Source organism: Bemisia tabaci, chromosome 5 (assembly GCF_918797505.1).
Source record: "Bemisia tabaci chromosome 5, PGI_BMITA_v3".
NCBI classification, from domain to species: Eukaryota; Metazoa; Arthropoda; class Insecta; order Hemiptera; family Aleyrodidae; genus Bemisia; species Bemisia tabaci.
In genome coordinates, this window is record NC_092797.1 from 25,689,185 (window position 1) to 25,708,607 (window position 19,423).

Consider the following 19,423-nt stretch of genomic DNA (forward strand, 5'->3'; position numbering starts at 1 on the left):
AGGAAAGACAATACGAAGGAATAAATTTAACTGAAGAAACGCATACACCCCGAGACCCCATCTGAACTTCCCCGGTGATAGGTAGCCAGAACACCCCGCCCCCAATTAGCAAAATAACCTAGCCACATTTATAGGTGAAAGGATGATAACTCTGCATAAAAAAATGTACCTAAAGGACATGTAATTTACGAAAGCCCCCCCCCCCCCCGCGCGGCGGCAAGTCGTAGGGTCGCAATCACGTAAATTAGGCAACACCTCTCGCCCTCCAGACCATCCTCTCTCCATCGCAAAGTCCAAACGGATCGCATAAAATTGCATCCCTCCCAAAAAATCGACTGAAATTCGGGGGGGGGGGGGATACCTTATATTCCATATGTCAGAATTGTTTTCGCCAGCTAATTTTTTTAGAGGGGGGGGACCACGGTTATCGGTAAGTGGTTTTTTTAGGAGAAAGGATGGAAGGAGATCCTGCACATCTTTGCGGAGTGCGAGACGATGGGGGGGGGGGGGGAGAATAACCGCGCGAGTTTATCATTACGTAATTTAGGGATCAATCGTTCAAAATTTTATGAGATCTTTGCTGGTTTTTATTAGATTTTATTATTAATTGCATCCTATTTCATGGGCAAGATGTTTAGATCTCTGTAATTTATTCTACAGTTTTCAATAGATTAAAACGCGTTATATCCAAAATCTAAGCTCAGATTCGGATTCCCCGTAAAAAATCGATGCAATATCATGTATTCATACGTTAGCAAAGCGTGTAGAAGAGAGGATGTAGGGAAGTAGGTCAGTGAGGCGGAAGAAGAAGAAATTATCTCCGGGACGAACAAAACCTAACTATTTAAGCGCCGGCGCCTGCTGGGCAGACGACAGATTCCGACAGATTCCAAGAAGCCGGCGGCGCGGCGTACATAAAAGGGGATGAAGATAAGATTGCGCTCGCTAGACTGAACTGAATGGCGCGTGGCCAGAGGCAACGCGTGGCGCACCGTTCAAAATAGGGTCTGTTTCGCGGTATTTGGAGAGAGCAGCACTGTCGTTTTCTAGAAATTCTAACCTCTCTTTAGTCCATAAAGCGACAACGTTATCTCGCAAGTTCAACAAGTCACTACTTAGTTATTTTTGCATTATCAGTGTTACCGAAAGGAATGTAACGTGTCACATAGCTATTATTCGTAAATCATGATATTTTGAATGATACACTTTCGGTCCTAATTTTCGTTTGCATCTTGGCAGAAAATTGAACCATGGTGTAATCTTTAGTGTGACCGCTTGTTGTAAGTCAAACTTCTCTGGATTCTAGTGGTGTATCATATTACAGAGAAGATTGCAAATCATCCTATCAGCAATGAAGCTCATTCACAAGAACATCGAGAAAGATGGCAAAGGGTAAGTGTAGCATCTGGTATCTAACAGAAAGATCATGCGTACTGAGCAGATCATGACGCAGAAATTGTTGGAGATGTATGCTGTTTGAGACCGTCTGGAAACAGAAGTACCAACAGTAGAACATGAGTATGCTGAACAATCGGAGTTGTTTGACTTGTGTGCTTTTACATGAACGCCCAACGCTCTACCCCATGCTCAATGATTCGCAGAGGTCAATAGGACCACTAAGTTGCGTCCAGTAAGCTGAAGAACTAAGTGGTGCTGAACTAGTTCTCTTTGCCAACATAGCTGATGTGCCCATCTTATTACCATTTTACCGTTTGTGTTCCACCTTCAGAAGAGCTGTTCATCAGCTCATATTTTAGTTTTCAGCGAAGAGAAAAATGTTCCAAAAGTCAAATTCTTCGCAGCACAATTTTTTCTTTGAGTTCTCTTTCTTGACCACACATTAAGCCACAGCATGCTTCTGTAGAACATACCAGTTTTCAGTTGACAGTTGATTCTTATTCAAGTCCTTGGAGAAATCATTCTTATAATCAGGCCAAGGAGGCCTTTTGGATCTAATCAATGCTCTGATCGGCTATGTGCTGAAATTAAGTATAGGTACAGCAGATAACAAGCACTACAATATCTACCTATGCGCAAAGAGACAGTTTTGGCAGTAAAAGCAAGCTCAACATTTATCGAGACGAAGGCCAAATCCTGCCAATAACACCCTTTATCAATGGCACCCTCAGAACGTAAGGCAAATGTGAAGCTGGAATTGGGTGCTACTGCTTCAGCGCTAAGCCAGGATTCGTTAATGCACTTTTTGACTATGAATTGTGTATAAATGAAAGAGTCAGACCAACTCATTAGGAGGTTTCTCAACAAGGGCCTCTTGCAATTATTGTGAAAAATCATTTTTCCGGTCCATTGGTTAGCAATTGGGGGGGGGGGGGGGGGTTGGTGTGTCGCACACGTCTGCTTTTCCAAATTCTTTAAGGGCAAAACAACTGCATTTTTGAGACTAACCTCATCAGACTCTAAGCAGTCTTCTAAGTTTGAAAAAGTATGCTCAGCTAACAAATCAATCTCTACTTAAGAATGCTTGAAATTAGCAAAAATTTTAGATTTTTAGCCAATATTCATATTTTAACATGACAGCTACCCTGTGAGCCATTATTTTCTAACATGGCAGATACCCTATATCACCCTAAAACTGACTATTTGCCATGAGCTTTCCTCGCAGTTCTTCTAATACTCAATGTCTTTGTAATACCCTCTCTAATGAATTGTATCATTACTTTCAGGAGTATCACACTCATGCCAGAAGAGCAGGAGGATATGTGGCATGCTTATAATCTAATTAGTGAAGGTGATACTGTTCGTGCTTCAACAATCAGGTCTGTTTTTTGTCTTATTGTACATTGCACAATACGGAGTTTGAGTACATTGAAAGATCTGCTATTCATTAATATCTTTACTCAGAGGTTGCTCCGATCATGGGCAAAGAATGCCTTTCTTCTTGTTCTGTGATGCATGCTACACTACCTATTTTGTATTCAGATCAGTACCTTCATACAAAAAATTAATCAACAAAATATTTTTTAGAAAAATTTGCATTTGAATTGATTGGGCCAATATGTACTCAATTTTTCTCCTAAAATGACTGAAACGGAGTTTAATACATAATGTGCACTGGGCACTGGGGTTTTGAAATAGTTGAGCCTTAATATTTATCATTAAATGCTGCCTTTTCATTTCCTGTAATAGTGTGCTTTTATTATTTTCAACCTTTGTAATGTCATTAAGTCTTGTGGGCCCATAGGCATCCTGCAATTGACATTAATTGCCTTTACCCAAAACTTCATTTTGCTGAATTCAAAAGTTCATAGAGGAGATGTCGGGAGTTTCTGATCTTTGAATTTTTGCTGCTTTCCTCTCTTATTTTGATGCGGGTATTCCGATTAAGGGGAGATTTTCATCTGTTAGGGTCTTCCTAAGGCATTATGAGATGATATGAGCTGCTCTGTAAAAAGACAGAATTAAGTAACTGAAAAGTCCTCAACAGAATTATAATTCTAAAGTTTTTCTTTTCCTCTATTTTACCCTCAGGAAAGTGCAGAATGAATCCTCAACTGGCTCTTCAACGAGTAGCAGAGTTCGAACAACATTGACAATCTGTGTCGAGACAATTGATTTCGACACACAGGGATGTATGCTGCGCCTGAAAGGAAGAAATGTTGAAGAAAATCAATATGTCAAAGTAAGTTACACACCTAAGGTTGGGTGGACTCAGCCTCAAGACTAAACGTTTGTCATTCTGATGTGAGATTTTAAAGTTTGTAATGTTTTTACCTGCAAATTATTTAGCAATCTAGAGTAATAATGTTGCTTTTTCTCAAGAGTGATGCGCCAAACATTTTTTTTTTCATTATTCATGCAAAGTTTAATGAGAAAGAAAGAAGCTCTGAATGATCATTACCTTTCATTTCTGATTTATTGCTATCAGCTGCTTTAAGGTTATTTAACAACATCCTCAAAGCGGAAAGCATATCAACAGTGAAACAACCAGACTACTTATCTTGGTCTGTGATGTTGTTGATTTCCTGTCTTAAACTCCATTTTTTAAATTATAATAATAATAGAATAATTTTATTTTCAGCACCTGGTAGATTTCATAAACGTTTATAATCGAATGGAGGGTTGTAGGGAAAAGAAATTGATCATGTTCTTCTGTCATTCTATTAATTTAGTAACACTGACGCAAAGTTGTTCTTTTTTGCTCCTGTACTACTGACTTACTTTTTCTGTGCTTACTGTAGATGGGAGCTTATCATACTTTGGATCTGGAAGTGAATCGAAAATTTTCACTGATCAAAGAAGAATGGGACTCCATATCTCTAGAACGTGTTGAAATGGCATGTGATATAACTCAGGTTTGTTCATTGAGATATTTTACCCTCTTTTCCCTCTCATTGAGTCGGGAGAAGCCCTACCTCTTATAAGAATCAATTTTCATGAAACTAATATGTGTCACTCCCCGAATTATCTGGAGCAAAACTCTTGCTGTGGTTTTAGAAATTTCATTGGCTGTTTGTGAGTAATTCATCTGTCACTATAAAATACCAGGTCACACAGTGCTTGGATTTGACTGGTATACTACTCAATTGAACTAAAATCATTCAGGATTCTCATGTTACTACGAGGGTCATCCAAAAAGTAAGTTCACCCCTTTCATATTTCCGAAACTAAAAGGGATAAATCAAATCGGTAAAAAAGAACTTCTTACTTATATCCTCAGCTCTCCATAGGTACCAAGATTTTTAAATTTGGACCACTGGTTGCCGAGATATTCGATTTTTACGTGAACAACTCCCGGCCAGTTCCGTCCACCAAACGACGCGCTGATATGAGATGCACCGCGCGCTGTCGCGTCGCTTTTGTCTTCTGGGACTCTCAAGGAGTACTTCTCGTCCATTATTTGGAGAAAGGGTGTACAATCAATGCACCACGGTATTGTGGAATATTGAATTCGTTGCGATTGGCAATAAAAAACAAGCGACCGGGTCTCTTGTCTCGTGGTCCCCTATTCCTTCACGATAATGCCAGACCTCACACGGCGAAAGAGACCCAAAATGTGTTGGACAAATTTGCGTGGGAGGTGTCACCTCATCCTCCATACTCTCCAGACCTTGCCCCGAGTGACTATCATCTTTTTCCGCAACTCAAGAAGCACCTAGGTGGCCAGCACTTCGAGAACGATCAGCAGGTGATGGAAGCAGTCAATGGCTGGTTCAAGAGTCAACCAAAAGTGTTCTTTGAGAACGGCATTAAGAAGCTTCAGAAACGCTATGAAAAATGCATCAGTAGGAACGGAAATTACGTCGAAAAATAAGGTAAGATTGTTTTAAAGCTAATCTTAGAATATTTGAGTTGGTTATTCCTACGTAGATGTGTGGGGGAAACAGTCAATTCAGGTAGCGTGACGGGAATCGCAGCGCGTCGTTTGGTGGACGGAACTGGTCGGGAGTTGTTCACGTAAAAATCGAATATCTCGGCAACCAGTGGTCCAAATTTAAAAATCTTGGTACCTATGGAGAGCTGAAGATATAAGTAAGAAGTTCCTTTTTACCGATTTGATTTATTCCTTTTAGTTTCGGAGATATGAAAGGGGTGAACTTACTTTTTGGATGACCCTCGTACTTAAAATATATTAAAAATGAACTCATTTCCATGTCAAGAGATTAAGATTTTGCAGACGCATTTCAGGCACAGGCTCACCCTCAGTGCAACTGATGATACTTACAGTTTTTCTTATTCTCTAGACCATGGCTGCCTGTTGTCTTAACGTGACTCGTCAGCTTGTTTCTTGTTATTTAAAACAAGGCGAAGATGAGCTAAATTAGTTGAGCAGGTCGTCGATTTATTAGTCGTTATCCCTCTACAATTTCATGTCTTTTTTGGAACTTCTAGCTTTATTCTGAGCATCCAAAAGCACTGTCTCATTAAGGAACGTCCTTGTGGAGGGAATGTTGGATTTTTTTTGTTCAAGTGTTATCACCATAACAGGAGAATTTTTTGTTGTTGTTATAGCAAGTTAGGGAAATTGAGATGATGTGATAGACAATTGCATGACTTTTTTTATGAATGGCTTCCATAGGTAAAAGTCAAGTTTATATACCTTTTCTTGAATGACTGTTTTTTCTTGCAATAAATGGTTTTTTACAATTTAGAGGAAGTAAAAGTCCGGGGGATTAAATATTTATTTTAAACAATGCCTGTAATGAATAAATATTTGAATTTTTCACGCATGAAAAAAAAACTAAATGAATTTCTTTCATGAAGAAATTAAGCAAATTTTAAAACATTTTCAAAATCTGCCCATAAGTATATCAGTATTTGTATCATGGTGTTTTTGTTTTAACCTCCTTTTAACTTCTATAGAATGCAGATATGGCTGCTGTTGTTATGCAAGAAGGCTTTGCACAGATTTGTCTCATAACCAACAACATGACCATCGTGCGAATGAAAATAGACATGAATATCCCAAGGAAACGTAAAGGAAATGTCAAACAACATGAGAAGGTAAGCAAATCAGTGACTGTTGCTCACCTACGTGCCGTTTTATTTTTCTGCCACAAGAGAGTCTCCCTTAAAATCTCTCTCTCGAAAATGTCCATAATTCCTCCGCTCAACTCTTAAGTGCTCACTGATTTCAGACAAGAAATTTCCTTGTTAAATAAAATAAAATAGGAGCAGGAATTTCAGAATGGTGCAATCAAAATGCAAGATTCTTAAGTTTAACTATTGATATACTGTTTATAGCATCATATTTCTAGTTATCTCTCTGATGCTTTGGGCCTTATATCTAATTCCTAATTCCTGCATGTGCAGGGAAGGTGCTGCAACGGTGAAAAAAAAAGTCAAAATAATACATTTTACCGCTGCTACAGCTCTCAATTCACTTGCAATATGTAGCAGTTTTTTGTAACCACTTTTTAATATGTACCATGACCTTTATTTAATTTTTTGTTGCAGGGTCTGGCAAGATTTTTTGAGAGTGTCATGCAAGGTATCTTGAGACATGTAAACTTTGATGTTGTTAAATGCGTCATCATTGCTAGCCCTGGTTTTGTTCGCGACCAGTTTTACAACTACATGTTTCAGGAAGCTGTAAAATTAGACAACAAAGTTCTTATAGAAAACAAAAGTAAATTCCTTTTGGTCCATTCTTCGAGTGGATTCAAGCACTCATTGAAAGGTAAAATTTTTTATTCATTCAGTATTTGTTTTATTCATAGGTGGGAAGTTTCTCTTCCTTTATGTTTTCTTAAGTAACTTTAGACTTTAAGCTCATATTTTTGTGCCTAGTAAATAGTTTCCCCTAGTTCTTCTTTTAAATTTTCTGTCTGCTGTTCTGATTTTACTTCATAATTTTTTTACGGAAGTGGAAGAGCAGGACTGCAGGCCAAGTATAGAATCATAACTTAAAAAATCCGTCAGAGTTCATCAATTATCATATCTTTAAATTTAATAAATTTAACAGGGAAGGTTATGGGCAGGCCCTTTATTGGGTTAGTTGCACTTGTCACAGAATCGTGTTTTGATGCTTGATTCTTGTAGATCAGTAAAAAATAATAAGATCTGTCCAAACAGCAACTTTCTACATTCTGTATTAACAAAGATATCGCCCTTTGAAAAGTCAGGTTTTTGACGACATCCACCGCAGTAGTGACACCCTTGGTTTCTTCCACCTTGCTCTCATCCGAGTTTCACATTGAAAGACCAGTGCAAATGTTTGTCACACTGACTGATGAAAGCAAGATGGAAGAAACCAAGGGTGTCACTACCGCGGTGGATGATGTAAAAAACTCTACTTCTCAAAGGGCGATTTCTCGGTATTTTTAGCTGATCTACAAGTATCAAACATCAAATCCTGATTATGTGACCAATTCAACTGACCAATTGTCCCAAGTGGCTAGATAGCAAAAGTGTTGGAACTACTGTTATTTAATTTGAAAAATTTAATTTTCCACTTTCTTGATTTTTGTTCCTGGTCGGGGAATAATCTTAGAATAACTAATCAGATTAAAAATTTTGTTGCAAGCTAATTTCAAAGCCAGAAACCAAATTGTCAGTAAGTTTTATGCTTGGCGTTTTTTGTCTTATTTTAGAGGTTCTGATGGATCCAGCAGTGATCAACAGTGTTTCTAACACCAAAGCAATGGCAGAAGTCAAGGCATTGGAAACTTTTTACCAAATGCTTCAAACAGAACCATCAAAAGCATTTTACGGGTACAATCATGTTTTGAAGGCAAACGAAGCTCAGGCCATTGAAACGCTTCTCATCTCAGATAAACTTTTCAGGTTTGTCCTCTCTCACTACCCTACTTAGTCCGCTTTTTTGTTTTTTTTAAAAAAAACTTCTGAGAGTCATGATAATTTATGGTGTATGCTTGGGAGAATCTTGGGTGTTTTAGCATGTACATACTCATAGTCCACACCTTGAATAGTTGCCGGTGGGGGAGGAGTCAAGTAAGCGGCTTGGGCTACTGTTAAAGAGTTGATTGGCTTTGTCATGGATGTGCCGTTTGAATGAGCCAATGTACCCACGTTTCAACTATGTAGCAATATCCCCAGCCAGTCTACAACCCACACCACCTGCAACCTCTCTAGGTAAGTACTATGGTTTTGTAGGGACGGGTCAGTCCAGTGTTGATATCTTTCAAAATCATCATAGGCAATAATAACTTGACGCCGAATATTGTAGAGCCAATAGAGGTTTTGAGTGGAGCAGAAGGTAATTAAATTACATTGCAAATGTACTTTTGAAAGGGATTTAAGGGTCTACCACGAATATTACAGTGATAGCTAGTGTTGCAATTAGCAAAGCTGAATTGGCTCCATTTTATTTTATAGCCTACTCGATCTTGTATGGCTAAAAGTCTTGCTATCCTGCACTGGGCCTATGATAATGTGTTGAACCTAAATCTATGACAAGAGGGTGACTCTAATGGGTCTCGCGGAAACCTCAGAAATTTACCATACATTTCATATTTTCTTTCATCAGTGCTTTTATATCACTATTATACATCGCCTCTATTAATATTAATTCACATCCATTCAATATGCAGCACTTGCACACGAATAATGTTAATATTTAGCTTTTCCTTTTGAGTGTTTACTGAGAAAGCAACCAAAATATGTACTTATTCCCCAACAAAATATCTGACTTCAGTCTAATATTTATCTTCTCCCTTTATCTCTCATTTTAAAGATCAACTTTTTGTTGATGTGAGTTTCTTTGACTTTAAGATAATAATGTTGGGTTTAAGAGATAGTGGTTCGTGTGTATTACTTTATCTTGTTTCTCTCTCTTTTCAGAGTTCAAGATGTTGCCAAACGGAAACAGTACGTTAGTCTTGTCGACAGTGTACGTGAAAGTGGTGGAGATGTGAAGATTTTCTCAAGTTTACACATTTCTGGAGAACGTAAGTAAATCTTTTAATGAGACAGTTTATTCTTTAGACAATATTCTTTTTGTGTGGAAAACTGCTTAATCTGTCATTTTTATGTCCCCTTGGTTTTTCTAGTAGAAAAATTGAAATTCTTAAAAGAATTTTTAATCAAAGCTTATACTTTTTGGTGCTCGTAAGCTAAGATATTCTACAAATTATCAAAGCACAGTTTTAGCAATCATAGAATTTACTTTTTCAATCATGACACAAAGTGAATTGATTTCTGTCCTGATGTTGCATTAATGATGGCCTTTGCCCAAAGCAGATTTAGATCTTTTGCAGATTTTGATGTTGCAAGTGAGTTCTTTCTTAGTTTATTTTTACCCTATTAGTTTGAACTTGTGCAGATGTTTGTCCTGAGATACAGTGAGGTTAGATGTATGTTGTAGTTAATCGTCAACTAAAGTTTTTGAAACTGCAATAATTCATTGGTCGCTGAAAATTAATTTTAATTTTTCCTGTATTATTTTTATCTTTAGAGCTAGATCAGCTGACTGGTATCGCCGCCATCCTGAGATTTCCTTTGCCTGATCTGGAAGATGAGGATGATGAAGATGAAGATTCAGATGGAGGCTGAGAATACTCTGGCTAAAGGAGTTTCTAACCCAGTTTGAGGACATCCTACTGGCTTCAAGGACGATGACCCCAAATTAAACTTGTGAGTCAAGTATTTGATAGAAGCTCCTGAACATTTTTTGGTCATCTTCAGGAACTTGAATACAGTTCGGGCCTTTTAAAATCAAATTCCAGAATCAAATTTTTTTGATCCAAACTTTGTCGGGTTAAAAAGAGCTCTGTTAATTTTTCTGGCTTGAATCAATTTTCAGAGCGGAACTGAAAAAAGAATTATTGAAGTCAAACAGAATGTATTGTTCAAATCTCATATCTGCAAACTTTGTCCCTCAAGCTCAATAAAGCCTTGTTTTTTCTTGTTAAGCTTATTGATTGATTTTTTGATTTTAAGACATTTCAAGTACCTAATATCTTGAACAAGAGAACTAGTATGAATCCAAAGATAATTTTGAAGGACTAATCCACAGAATGTACAGGCTACCGTAACTGAAGGTTCACTGCAATTTACTTCAATGTTGCGCACCAAGTATTTCACAGTGTCTCTGCACTGTCACAAATGAGAACAATACACATTGCAAGATTGCAAGAAAGCTGGAATGTCTCCTTAAATAAAAATGAAACAACGTTGATAGCTATCAAAGGCTTCGGGACGAAAAAACAACGTATGAACTTTGAACAATGGTTTCTAGCTGCGTTCTTCTTCTTCGAAAAATAAATTTTCTGGAGTGAACCCTCTGTTGGCGTTAGCGTGATGTATATTCTGTGCTCAGTCAGTAGCTGTTACATGCTTACTTATTGCTGAGAGGTAGTGCAGCAAAAAAAGACAGTGAAATCTTGCTAAGTCAAAATACGCCAAAGATGAAATCCTGCTTAACACTAAATTTTCCTCAGTTTCTGAACGCTTTTAAAATGTTTTGTGTAAAAAAAAAACTATCCCTCCACTTAAATTCAAAGGTTTTTTTATAGAGTGGGGTTCCATTTAAGTTGAATGAAAATATTCCAGGAAGCAGAAATTGTAGGAATCATTCAATACCTTCGTGTCAAACTGACAGAAAATTTCAAGTTTTTCGAAATTTGAAAAATGTTACTCACCTCTTTCATTAAATGGAGACTATAATTGCACGGTGACTTACGTCAACTTGTTGCTGAGACTTAATAACAGTCCATCATTTTGCTGAAGTGGGGCTTGTTGTTTTCAAAAATTACTTGAGTTGGAGATTTTAAATTCAGAAGTGTTGTTGAAATTAGAGAATTTTAATTTTATTGAAAAATTGAAATAAATGAAAAAATGAAAGGAAATAACAAAAAGATAGAAAAGAAAAATTGGAAAAAGAAAAAGAAAAGAAAAATAATTGATAAAGATAAACTCTTCAAGACTGCTAGTTGCCTGCTTTTTGTCATGGACCTTGTTAAACTTTAGCTCTGATTTCAAAGTTTCGACACTTGATGACACCTAATTGGCGTCAAGTTGCTGCTTAACTTGAAATTATACTTTCTTTTGGTGTCAAGCAGAAAATCAGCTCAAACAAAGCACCACTTACATCAAAATTGCTCTTGATCTACAGATAATTCGACCTAGTGAGATTTCACTGTATAATAAAGAACTGAAAAATGGACTTTTTCTCATCTGCACAAGCATAGTAGTTTTGGCGATTGCAGTAAATTATGGAATATGATAAAAAGTAGTGGAAGGTGTTTGCTTGCTGAGCAAAATTAGTAAAAAATTCTAAATTATTGAAAAAATTCTAAATTATTGAAAAAATTCAGTTTAATTGTTGATCAATATTATCTACAAATAGAAAATTTTCTGAGTAAAAACAATAACTTAGGCGTATACATACAGCCAAAAGTATTTCTTAGAGTATATCTCGATTGATGTGCAAATGCATGAACTGAAGTGATTTCATATTCATAGGAGTAGAATAAATTGACTAAAATGGGAGCACCTTTCCCTGCCATCCAATGAATCCAGTTTTATTCTTTTCCTTCATGTCAAGCATGATCTTGATCATCCCATTGACACTGGTGGTGGCGTCAATAGCTGCGTTTGATCCACCCATATCTGTCTGGACCCATCCAGGGTAGATAGATTCCACTAGGATTCCATCTGGGCCAAGCTCGATACTTAACGACTGTGCGCTCATGTTTAAGGCAACCTGAAAAAGTTGTAAAGCTGTTTTAACTATGCCTACTATATGTTATTATTCATTAACCCTCCAATTTTAGGGAAGCTTAATTTAAACTGATCTCCTGGTTCCTCCGTGAAACTCTCCAACTTTCAAGACTTATTATCTTGAAAATAATAAATTATGTTAAGCAAAATTCGATCATAGAATTTCGAAAAATGACTCTGAGAGTACCCCCTAGAAAATATTGAAAATTATTTCTGTTTATAGCTTATGATATTCTTTTAGTCAGTTCTTTCAATGTTATTTCGAGTTTATTCACGAGGTTTTGTTAAATGGTACCTCATGCAGATTTGGAAGGAATGTGTAAGGTGCAATCTTGATAGAAAAGTCTTGAGATTTTAAAAACACAAGTCAAAATGCCAACCAGATGTTGAACACCAGCTTGCAATGCTTACAAGATGGATTTATCTTTTTACCTTTTTTTGTGATATGTTCTGTAAAGTATAACAAGTACTTGTGAGCAGCCAACATGTACTCACTGTGAATAGAATATACAAAGACTTAGTAAAAGTTTGATTTTGGTAAATACCTTGTGGAACAACATAGTGTTGTGGTCTTGAGTGTAGGTTGAGCCTGAAAATTATGTACGGTCCTACAGACTGATTTAATGGCTTTGTCGCGATTTGATAATGAACACATTACATTTTCTCTGTTTTTCATCATGGTGGTAAAATGTGTCTGAACGTTTCTTGCAATCAAAATTTCTCGTACTTAATAAGTCATCAATCGACTTGTGATTTGTAGATTACTGAATTGTAATTCATTGATAGAATTAAATTTACATGTTTGCCTCTGGAATGTGGATAAGAGGTTATCCTCTATTGTTTTGGTTTGAACAATTGCAGATCGATAGTTAGAATATCGCTAGAATGATATAGCCATTAAGTCAGTCTATGAAAGAGATAATTTTACTTGGGATTCTTTTTGGAAAATGTTTCATGTATGCATACATTGCTGTAAAATGTGAAATTAGAATGATCTGTTAATGAATAATGAGTGAAGCCAATGTTCCTTCACGTTTACTTTTTTCTCAACCACTCAGAACCCTGTAGGAGCCTCTACATAATTTGCTTTAAAATTGAATAACTACGGAAAATGTTCAGTTCCTTTTTTTCATTCTTGTAAAAAAAAAACTAAAGACAAATACACCAAGACAAACCTTGCTTTCTCTGTAGCCGTAATAGCCACCCATTCCATTGTCTTCTATCGATCCAAGACCTGAATTAATGCTGATGACAGCCGCTCGAGTTACACTCAAAGCTGAAACACAAAAAGTCATAAAAATTAAAAACTCAACGAGAATTTAAAGCTGAAATTTTAAAACACTACCTACTTAAAATTTATTTACATAAAATCTACTTTGAATCTCCAGAAGTTTTGAAAAATTGAGACAGTAGGTCTGTGAGTCCTGTCATTGAATGGAGAACTCAATACATAACAGGTTTTTTGTGTTTCCTACATACATGCCTCGTCATGAATTGTCAGCAGTCCTCTCATTTAATCAAAAGTGCAAAATCGTTTTAATTGTAGACAAATTGTTAAGATATTAAATGAAGTATTTCAAATGGGTTTAACTCGGTGAGATAGGATCAAAATAAAGCAATAAAGAAATCAACTAACCATTGTTGACTTTCGCAGCATTAACTTTTGCAGATGTTTTGAGTAATGGAAGGAAAGCCTGAAACATAAAAATAAGTTTTAATCTCTCTTACCATAACTCACACAAATGAAACATTACGATGAATACTCCAAAAGGACTTTTGACGTTACAAAGACAACTTAACAAAGACATAACAAAGATATTGGATAGGAGGGTGGGAATATGGTTTCTGAACAACATGGGATGCTCAATTCACTTTCTCACATACTTCGAACAAAAATTATGTGGATGAAAAAATTAGGAGTATCCAATTAATTTTCACTAATGACTTTATTAAAACTTAAGAAATACATCCACAAAGTCACTTTCTGAAAACTAAAGAAGGAGCCTCACAAATATTTCTTTCATCTTATTGCCGTCCCACACTATACTAATTTTCTCCTAAATAATCGGAAGAATCAAATCACTCTAAACCTTTTTTGAAGTATACATGTGTACTGATAAAAAAATAAATGAAACATGAAAAATAATCATTTATTGTGTATTGGTTAATGATGAATGTTCACCAGAAAAATGAAAATTTAAAAAAAAGAGAAGTTATAAATTTTGGGAAGGTTTTTCCTTACAAACCAATTTTCAAAAACTATTTAGGTGTAACACGATTAAAACATACACAGTTGAAAACAAATAGGAAAAATAACATGGATTACTTACCTTAGTCAGCAATAGAGGTGCAACAGTGTTCGTTTTGAGGACTGACAGCATTAGGTCAGCAGTTACTTCCTCCAAATTTCGTACTCGATGAAGGATCCCAGCATTGTTGATCAAAAGCGTGAGTCCTTTATCACCGACAATGGCACGCACTTCATTTACTACAGGATCATATGAGTCAAACTGACATACGTCTAGAACAGCAATCAGACAGAGGAAAATTACTAGAACTTATCATGTAGTAAGTATGTTTAGTTGCCATGAGAAAAATTGAATACTTGCAAGGCTATCAAGTACAAATGAGAGGTACATAAATGGACTAGGTACATTCTACGAAAACCAACTCTGGCATATTATTATGTAAGAATTAGCATGAGCCAAGGCAACAATTTATGTCAAGCGCTGGCAGCGCAGTCTCGTGAAGGCACTCACTTGATAAAACAGAGTTGGACAGTTGATTTGACTGCAAAAACTCCTATCGCTAAATTAATGGACTTAATTCTTTCTTAGAATGCAGCAGGGCCGTACACCCTACCTTTAGAATATGACCTCAACTTTGCCAAAACTAAGAAACTTGCCCTCTGACTCAAATGTGGCTGAGCTGATATTACCAAGACTCATCTCAAAAATTAACTTGGCGATTATCCAAAAGTTGCAAAATCTACTAACAGTCTTTTTTTCTTACATAAACAGAAATTACAGAGTAATAGCTACCCAATTTTTTTCTGATTTTTTATAGTAATCCCTGGAAAAATGAGCAAAATTCTTAGTAAAATGTGTCTATTAGTTTCCAGATAATGGGATAACTTTGAGAGAAAATTTGGCAACATTGAAATGAAGCTATCGAGTAACTATAGAGGATTGACAAACTGGAGGACTTAATCCATTATTAGTTCTCTTTAACTTACCTAATTGTACAATATGCAACCTTGAGTCATTTTTTTTCAAGTCCTGTAGAGCCTGAAAAATAAGGAAACGATTCAGTTGGGATTGAATTTTTGGGAAATTCATGATCATGAAGTGTGAAAATTCAAAATATATAATAAACAACATGGCATAAATATAGTATTAATGCAGATTGAAGCACTGTTCAAAAGGATCAGGAGAGGCTCAAAAAGAACTTTCACCTGAGTAAACCTTTCCGATGACTCATAACAGACTGTGTTTTTGTTGGTGAAAAGACGAATACCTAATAAAATTAGGTAATTAGTCTTATGCAGTCTAGGTAAGCAAGGCATGTGCTACTTGCCATAAGATTTCAGAAAGAAGAGGATAACTTTCACGAATTGGTTGAATTTTTACAGAATAAAATGGAGGGGCTTGGAGGAAAAGGTGTATGTAGGTGCAGTTTTTGCTATTTCTAGTATTGGCAAATAAGTTTGTGTTTGAAGTTCCAAAAGTACATGGATCCTTATGATGGAGGAAAGTTCAAACTGGCTTTTTGATGCAACATATTGGAATTTCGGGGAGGAGTTTTTACAGAACTATGTATCAAGACTAGTTTTACTTGAAATCATTAATACCTCAATTTTTCAAAAACCGCACTTACTTATGCACCTTGTCCTCCAAGCCCCTCAGTTAAAAAAATATTGTCTCTTGATAATTTGACTTTAATAGGAGACTAACAGAACTACACACTAGATACGAGTAGACAAGAGATGGCTCCAATTACAGAGCCCTATTGGTGAAAAAAAAGCATTGATGAATAAGGATGAATAGAGTAAAGGTTTACATTGGCTTTGTCAGGAGAGCGACATGCAGCAATGACAACTTGGGTGTTAACAAGTGGGCTTGATAAAAACTGCTTCACAAATTCCAGACCAAGTCCTCTGCTTGCACCAGTTATAAAAACAGAAGGGATGTCTGCCATTGTACCGCAAAATAGAGCACGGACTTCTGACCTGCAAAATGAATAATGACAAGGATTTAAATGAAATAAAACAGAAGAATTCAGAGTGGATATGTGCAGAGAACAGGTTAGATTAGGTATCTATCCTGCACCCTTGGGCTAATATTCTCTGCACCTCTCTACCAATGGTGGTTAATAATCCTCTCTACCTCTGGAGTTTCCGATGGGTCAAATCAACAAATCGATAGTGAGTATGTGTCTACAACAGCAGAGGTATCTGACAGAGGCCAGGTACGAAAAGTAGCATTCTATGGCATCACACAACTGGTTGTCGAGTCCTTTTGCGAGGGAAGACGAAGCAAGTTTCAAAAAGCCCAAAGAGGTACCTACCAGGGATTCGAAGTGCCTCACGAGGTTATGCCGTATAGCATCGGCTCGGAGCAGTAGCATTAATGCTGTATGCCCAGGTAGCGGCTCTGCAGGCATGCAGCGCTGCGCCTAATGCGCGCAACCTGCCGTCGCCGGCTTCGGACACCTGCCTTGCTTGGCGATGCTGCTCCGTTTACGATGCCGCCTCAAACCTCAGCTATAATCCCTGGTCCTTACAAAACTTTTTAGATTTAGTACGTTGGTAAGTATTACCTACCTATTCTGAGAACAAATACTAAAAAGCATTTAAGTACATACTTACCCTTAAATAAGTGGTAATCAAGGTGTGCAAGTAACTATTGAGTTGTGAGATCAGATCACTTGTGAGATGTGATGAAACTTTGACTGAAGTTAAAGCTATCGGCGGTTAAAAAGTGATTACACGTTCGATTTCACGAACAACAATATTAATTATGAAATCAATAGTAATCAAAATCGGCACTTGTTGTTCCAGTAAACGCGGAAACATGCACAGAGGGCTGGGCATTGGTTGCGTAAACCGTAAAAGTGAATTACTAAGTGAACTAGTGAAGTGATTAGATAACTGATAATGATAGATAATGAATAATGTCAGGTTTGTTTTTGTTTACATTTGCAGCAAGGTTGTAGAAATCTAAAACCATGATTTTCCTAGCAATTGGCGTTTTCAATGAAAATACAATACAATGGAGGTGCAGGTTGACCTCAAAGGCCTCACAACGTCCCTCACAGCCATTTAATTCGTAAAAAAAGCACATTTTTAAATAAAACTAATTTTCATCATGAAGTTGAGTAATCGTGCTACTTTACTTCCCCGTAGAAAATGGTGGGAGTGTAACTAAAATTATCATGTTGAAAACTTGCATCTGCAGTCATTGCGTCACTCTAAGGCGCGCTTTTTAAATTAAAGCTGTGTCTTTAAACCGCCAACAGAGGACAGGAGAGCATTTCATGAGCCGCCCTGGGCCGCATGGCGCACGACCCGCCTTTCATTATTACACTTTATCTAGCGTTGAGAGTTCACTAATTACTACACACGAACAGTGTGCAATTTTAAAAGTCAAAAATTAAAAAAAAAGAAGTTAAAAAACAAAATAAAGCTCTCCTTGCAAGAAATCGTTCACCACCCGCCCGCCGGGAGAGCCGCGGCGGCGCGGCGGGCTGCCTACATTTTAATACCCTTGCAGCGTGGCGCGGCATGCTGCCAGCTCTAAACGCGCACAGACTCCTACAAACCTAAAGGGATACTTCAAGCATTGCGCAATGCGTGAAGTAGCCCCTTAGGTTTGTAGGCGCCAGTGAGCGCTTACTGGCGCCTACAAACCTAAGGGGCTACTTCACGCATTGCGCAATGCTTGAAGTATCCCTTTAGGTTTGTAGGAGTCTATGCGCGTTTAGGGCTGGCAGCATGCCGCGCCGCGCTGCAAGGGTATTAAAATGTGGGCAATTTGACATCAAATTCGAAATTAGCGACTCAAAAAACATCATTTACGAAACTTTCGTGATCTCTCAGGCAGAAGTAAGTCGGACACCATTGTCTGACTTACTTCTGCCTATTCTTAAGTTTTGGACCACAGTGCGCCGCGCGCAGCGGCGCTCATGAGATTCTCCCGTGTTCAATCGTTAGGCACACGTTGTGGAAACGGCTCTTTGAGAGAATAGAAATTAGGATTCCAACGCAATTGTTTCAGATTATGTATGCACGAAGAAAGAAGGAATCTAGTCTGTTAAGATATGCATGTAAATATACCTCAACCCCTGTCATATTTTAAGGTATTGGCTGTACCTAACTGGGGCGGACTGGCCATGGGGGCGGGGAGGCGATCGCCCCCTAACAATTTGCTGCGGAGGTCCCGAAGGCATTTGTGATGAAGGGACCCCCGATGATCCTGAGAATGGGTTATTTTGAAATTCAAGTACTGCAGAATCCAACTCCAATTATGCCTACGTGTTTAAAAAGTGTGAAATTTTCAAAATTTACCGGGGTCGGCCCTCGAACGACAGGAGGGGCCCTTAGATTTAGGTCACCTCCTAACTTTTTGACTACCAGTCCGTCTCTGTGTGCTAGAAAAAAAAAAACTAACGTAGTTTGAGGGCGCTAAAGCCAGGGTTGTATTTCGCAAGTGGATAGTTTTTGCAGAATAATTAAAAATTCAGGAGCAGGAGTAATTTAACCAAACAATAAAAGGAACTCAAATCTAAAACATAATGCAAAACAATTCGGAAAATCTCATCATGTAAATACAGAAGATTCGAAAACGCCTTCAAATGAGGCGTCATACCTCACGCGTTCCGGAGAGTTCAGAAAGTTGTATCCCTGCGCCTTAGCAAGGTGATGGAAGCTTAATATTGAAGTAGCGTCCCCGCGTTGTTTTTCGGTTTTCCTGTGCCGCTACTGCAGTAGTGCAGAATAATTTAAGTAAGTAATAAAGGAACTCAAATCTTTATCTAAAACAGAAAACCTCGCATGGAGACTTAGAGGAAAAAATATTTGATTGAGAGCAGAGCAAAATTAATTTAAAAAAAAAAAAAAAAATGATAATAGGATTACACCATAATAATTAAGTGTAATTACCAGTCAAATTTCAATTTTCAACGGGAATGAACTTCAAAACTAAAGGATCTTGATTAAAAGGATATGAGTTCCTTTAAATAAATAAATGGTGCACTTAAGTAGTTGGATGGAACACCATTTCAA

At 37.3% G+C, this 19,423-nt stretch overlaps 2 protein-coding genes across 2 annotated transcripts; one reads left to right on the top strand and one right to left on the bottom strand.

The window, feature by feature from the left end:
- The first annotated feature begins 1,076 nt into the window (after positions 1 to 1,076).
- On the top strand, positions 1,077 to 10,336 carry pelo (pelota mRNA surveillance and ribosome rescue factor). The gene is made up of 9 exons (XM_019052120.2): positions 1,077 to 1,392; positions 2,685 to 2,777; positions 3,490 to 3,640; positions 4,200 to 4,313; positions 6,322 to 6,462; positions 6,916 to 7,138; positions 8,052 to 8,244; positions 9,262 to 9,368; positions 9,875 to 10,336. The coding sequence occupies exons 1-9, from the start codon at positions 1,352 to 1,354 to the stop codon at positions 9,970 to 9,972; spliced, it is 1,161 nt and encodes a 386-aa protein (XP_018907665.2). The 5' UTR covers positions 1,077 to 1,351; the 3' UTR covers positions 9,973 to 10,336.
- A 1,382-nt stretch (positions 10,337 to 11,718) lies between these two features.
- Positions 11,719 to 17,290, bottom strand: LOC109037447 (C-signal). The gene is made up of 7 exons (XM_019052121.2): positions 17,009 to 17,290; positions 16,201 to 16,369; positions 15,377 to 15,428; positions 14,472 to 14,662; positions 13,778 to 13,835; positions 13,317 to 13,417; positions 11,719 to 12,124 (listed from the first exon to the last, which is right to left on the bottom strand). The coding sequence occupies exons 2-7, from the start codon at positions 16,336 to 16,338 to the stop codon at positions 11,900 to 11,902; spliced, it is 765 nt and encodes a 254-aa protein (XP_018907666.2). The 5' UTR covers positions 16,339 to 16,369; positions 17,009 to 17,290; the 3' UTR covers positions 11,719 to 11,899.
- Between the last annotated feature and the right edge of the window lie 2,133 nt (positions 17,291 to 19,423).

Bases quoted from the DNA above. Each gene is read 5' to 3' on its own strand.
- pelo (XM_019052120.2), top strand. From the start codon at position 1,352: ATGAAGCTCATTCACAAGAACATCGAGAAAGATGGCAAAGG. The intron at 6,463-6,915 runs GTAAGCAAATCA...TTTTTGTTGCAG, and splicing joins ATGTCAAACAACATGAGAAG to GGTCTGGCAAGATTTTTTGA. The intron at 8,245-9,261 runs GTTTGTCCTCTC...CTCTCTTTTCAG, and splicing joins ATCTCAGATAAACTTTTCAG to AGTTCAAGATGTTGCCAAAC.
- LOC109037447 (XM_019052121.2), bottom strand. From the start codon at position 16,338: ATGGCAGACATCCCTTCTGTTTTTATAACTGGTGCAAGCAGAGGACTT. The intron at 15,429-16,200 runs GTAAACCTTTAC...CTTATTTTTCAG, and splicing joins GCTCTCCTGACAAAGCCAAT to GCTCTACAGGACTTGAAAAA. The intron at 13,418-13,777 runs GTTAGTTGATTT...TTTGTGTTTCAG, and splicing joins TGCTGCGAAAGTCAACAATG to CTTTGAGTGTAACTCGAGCG.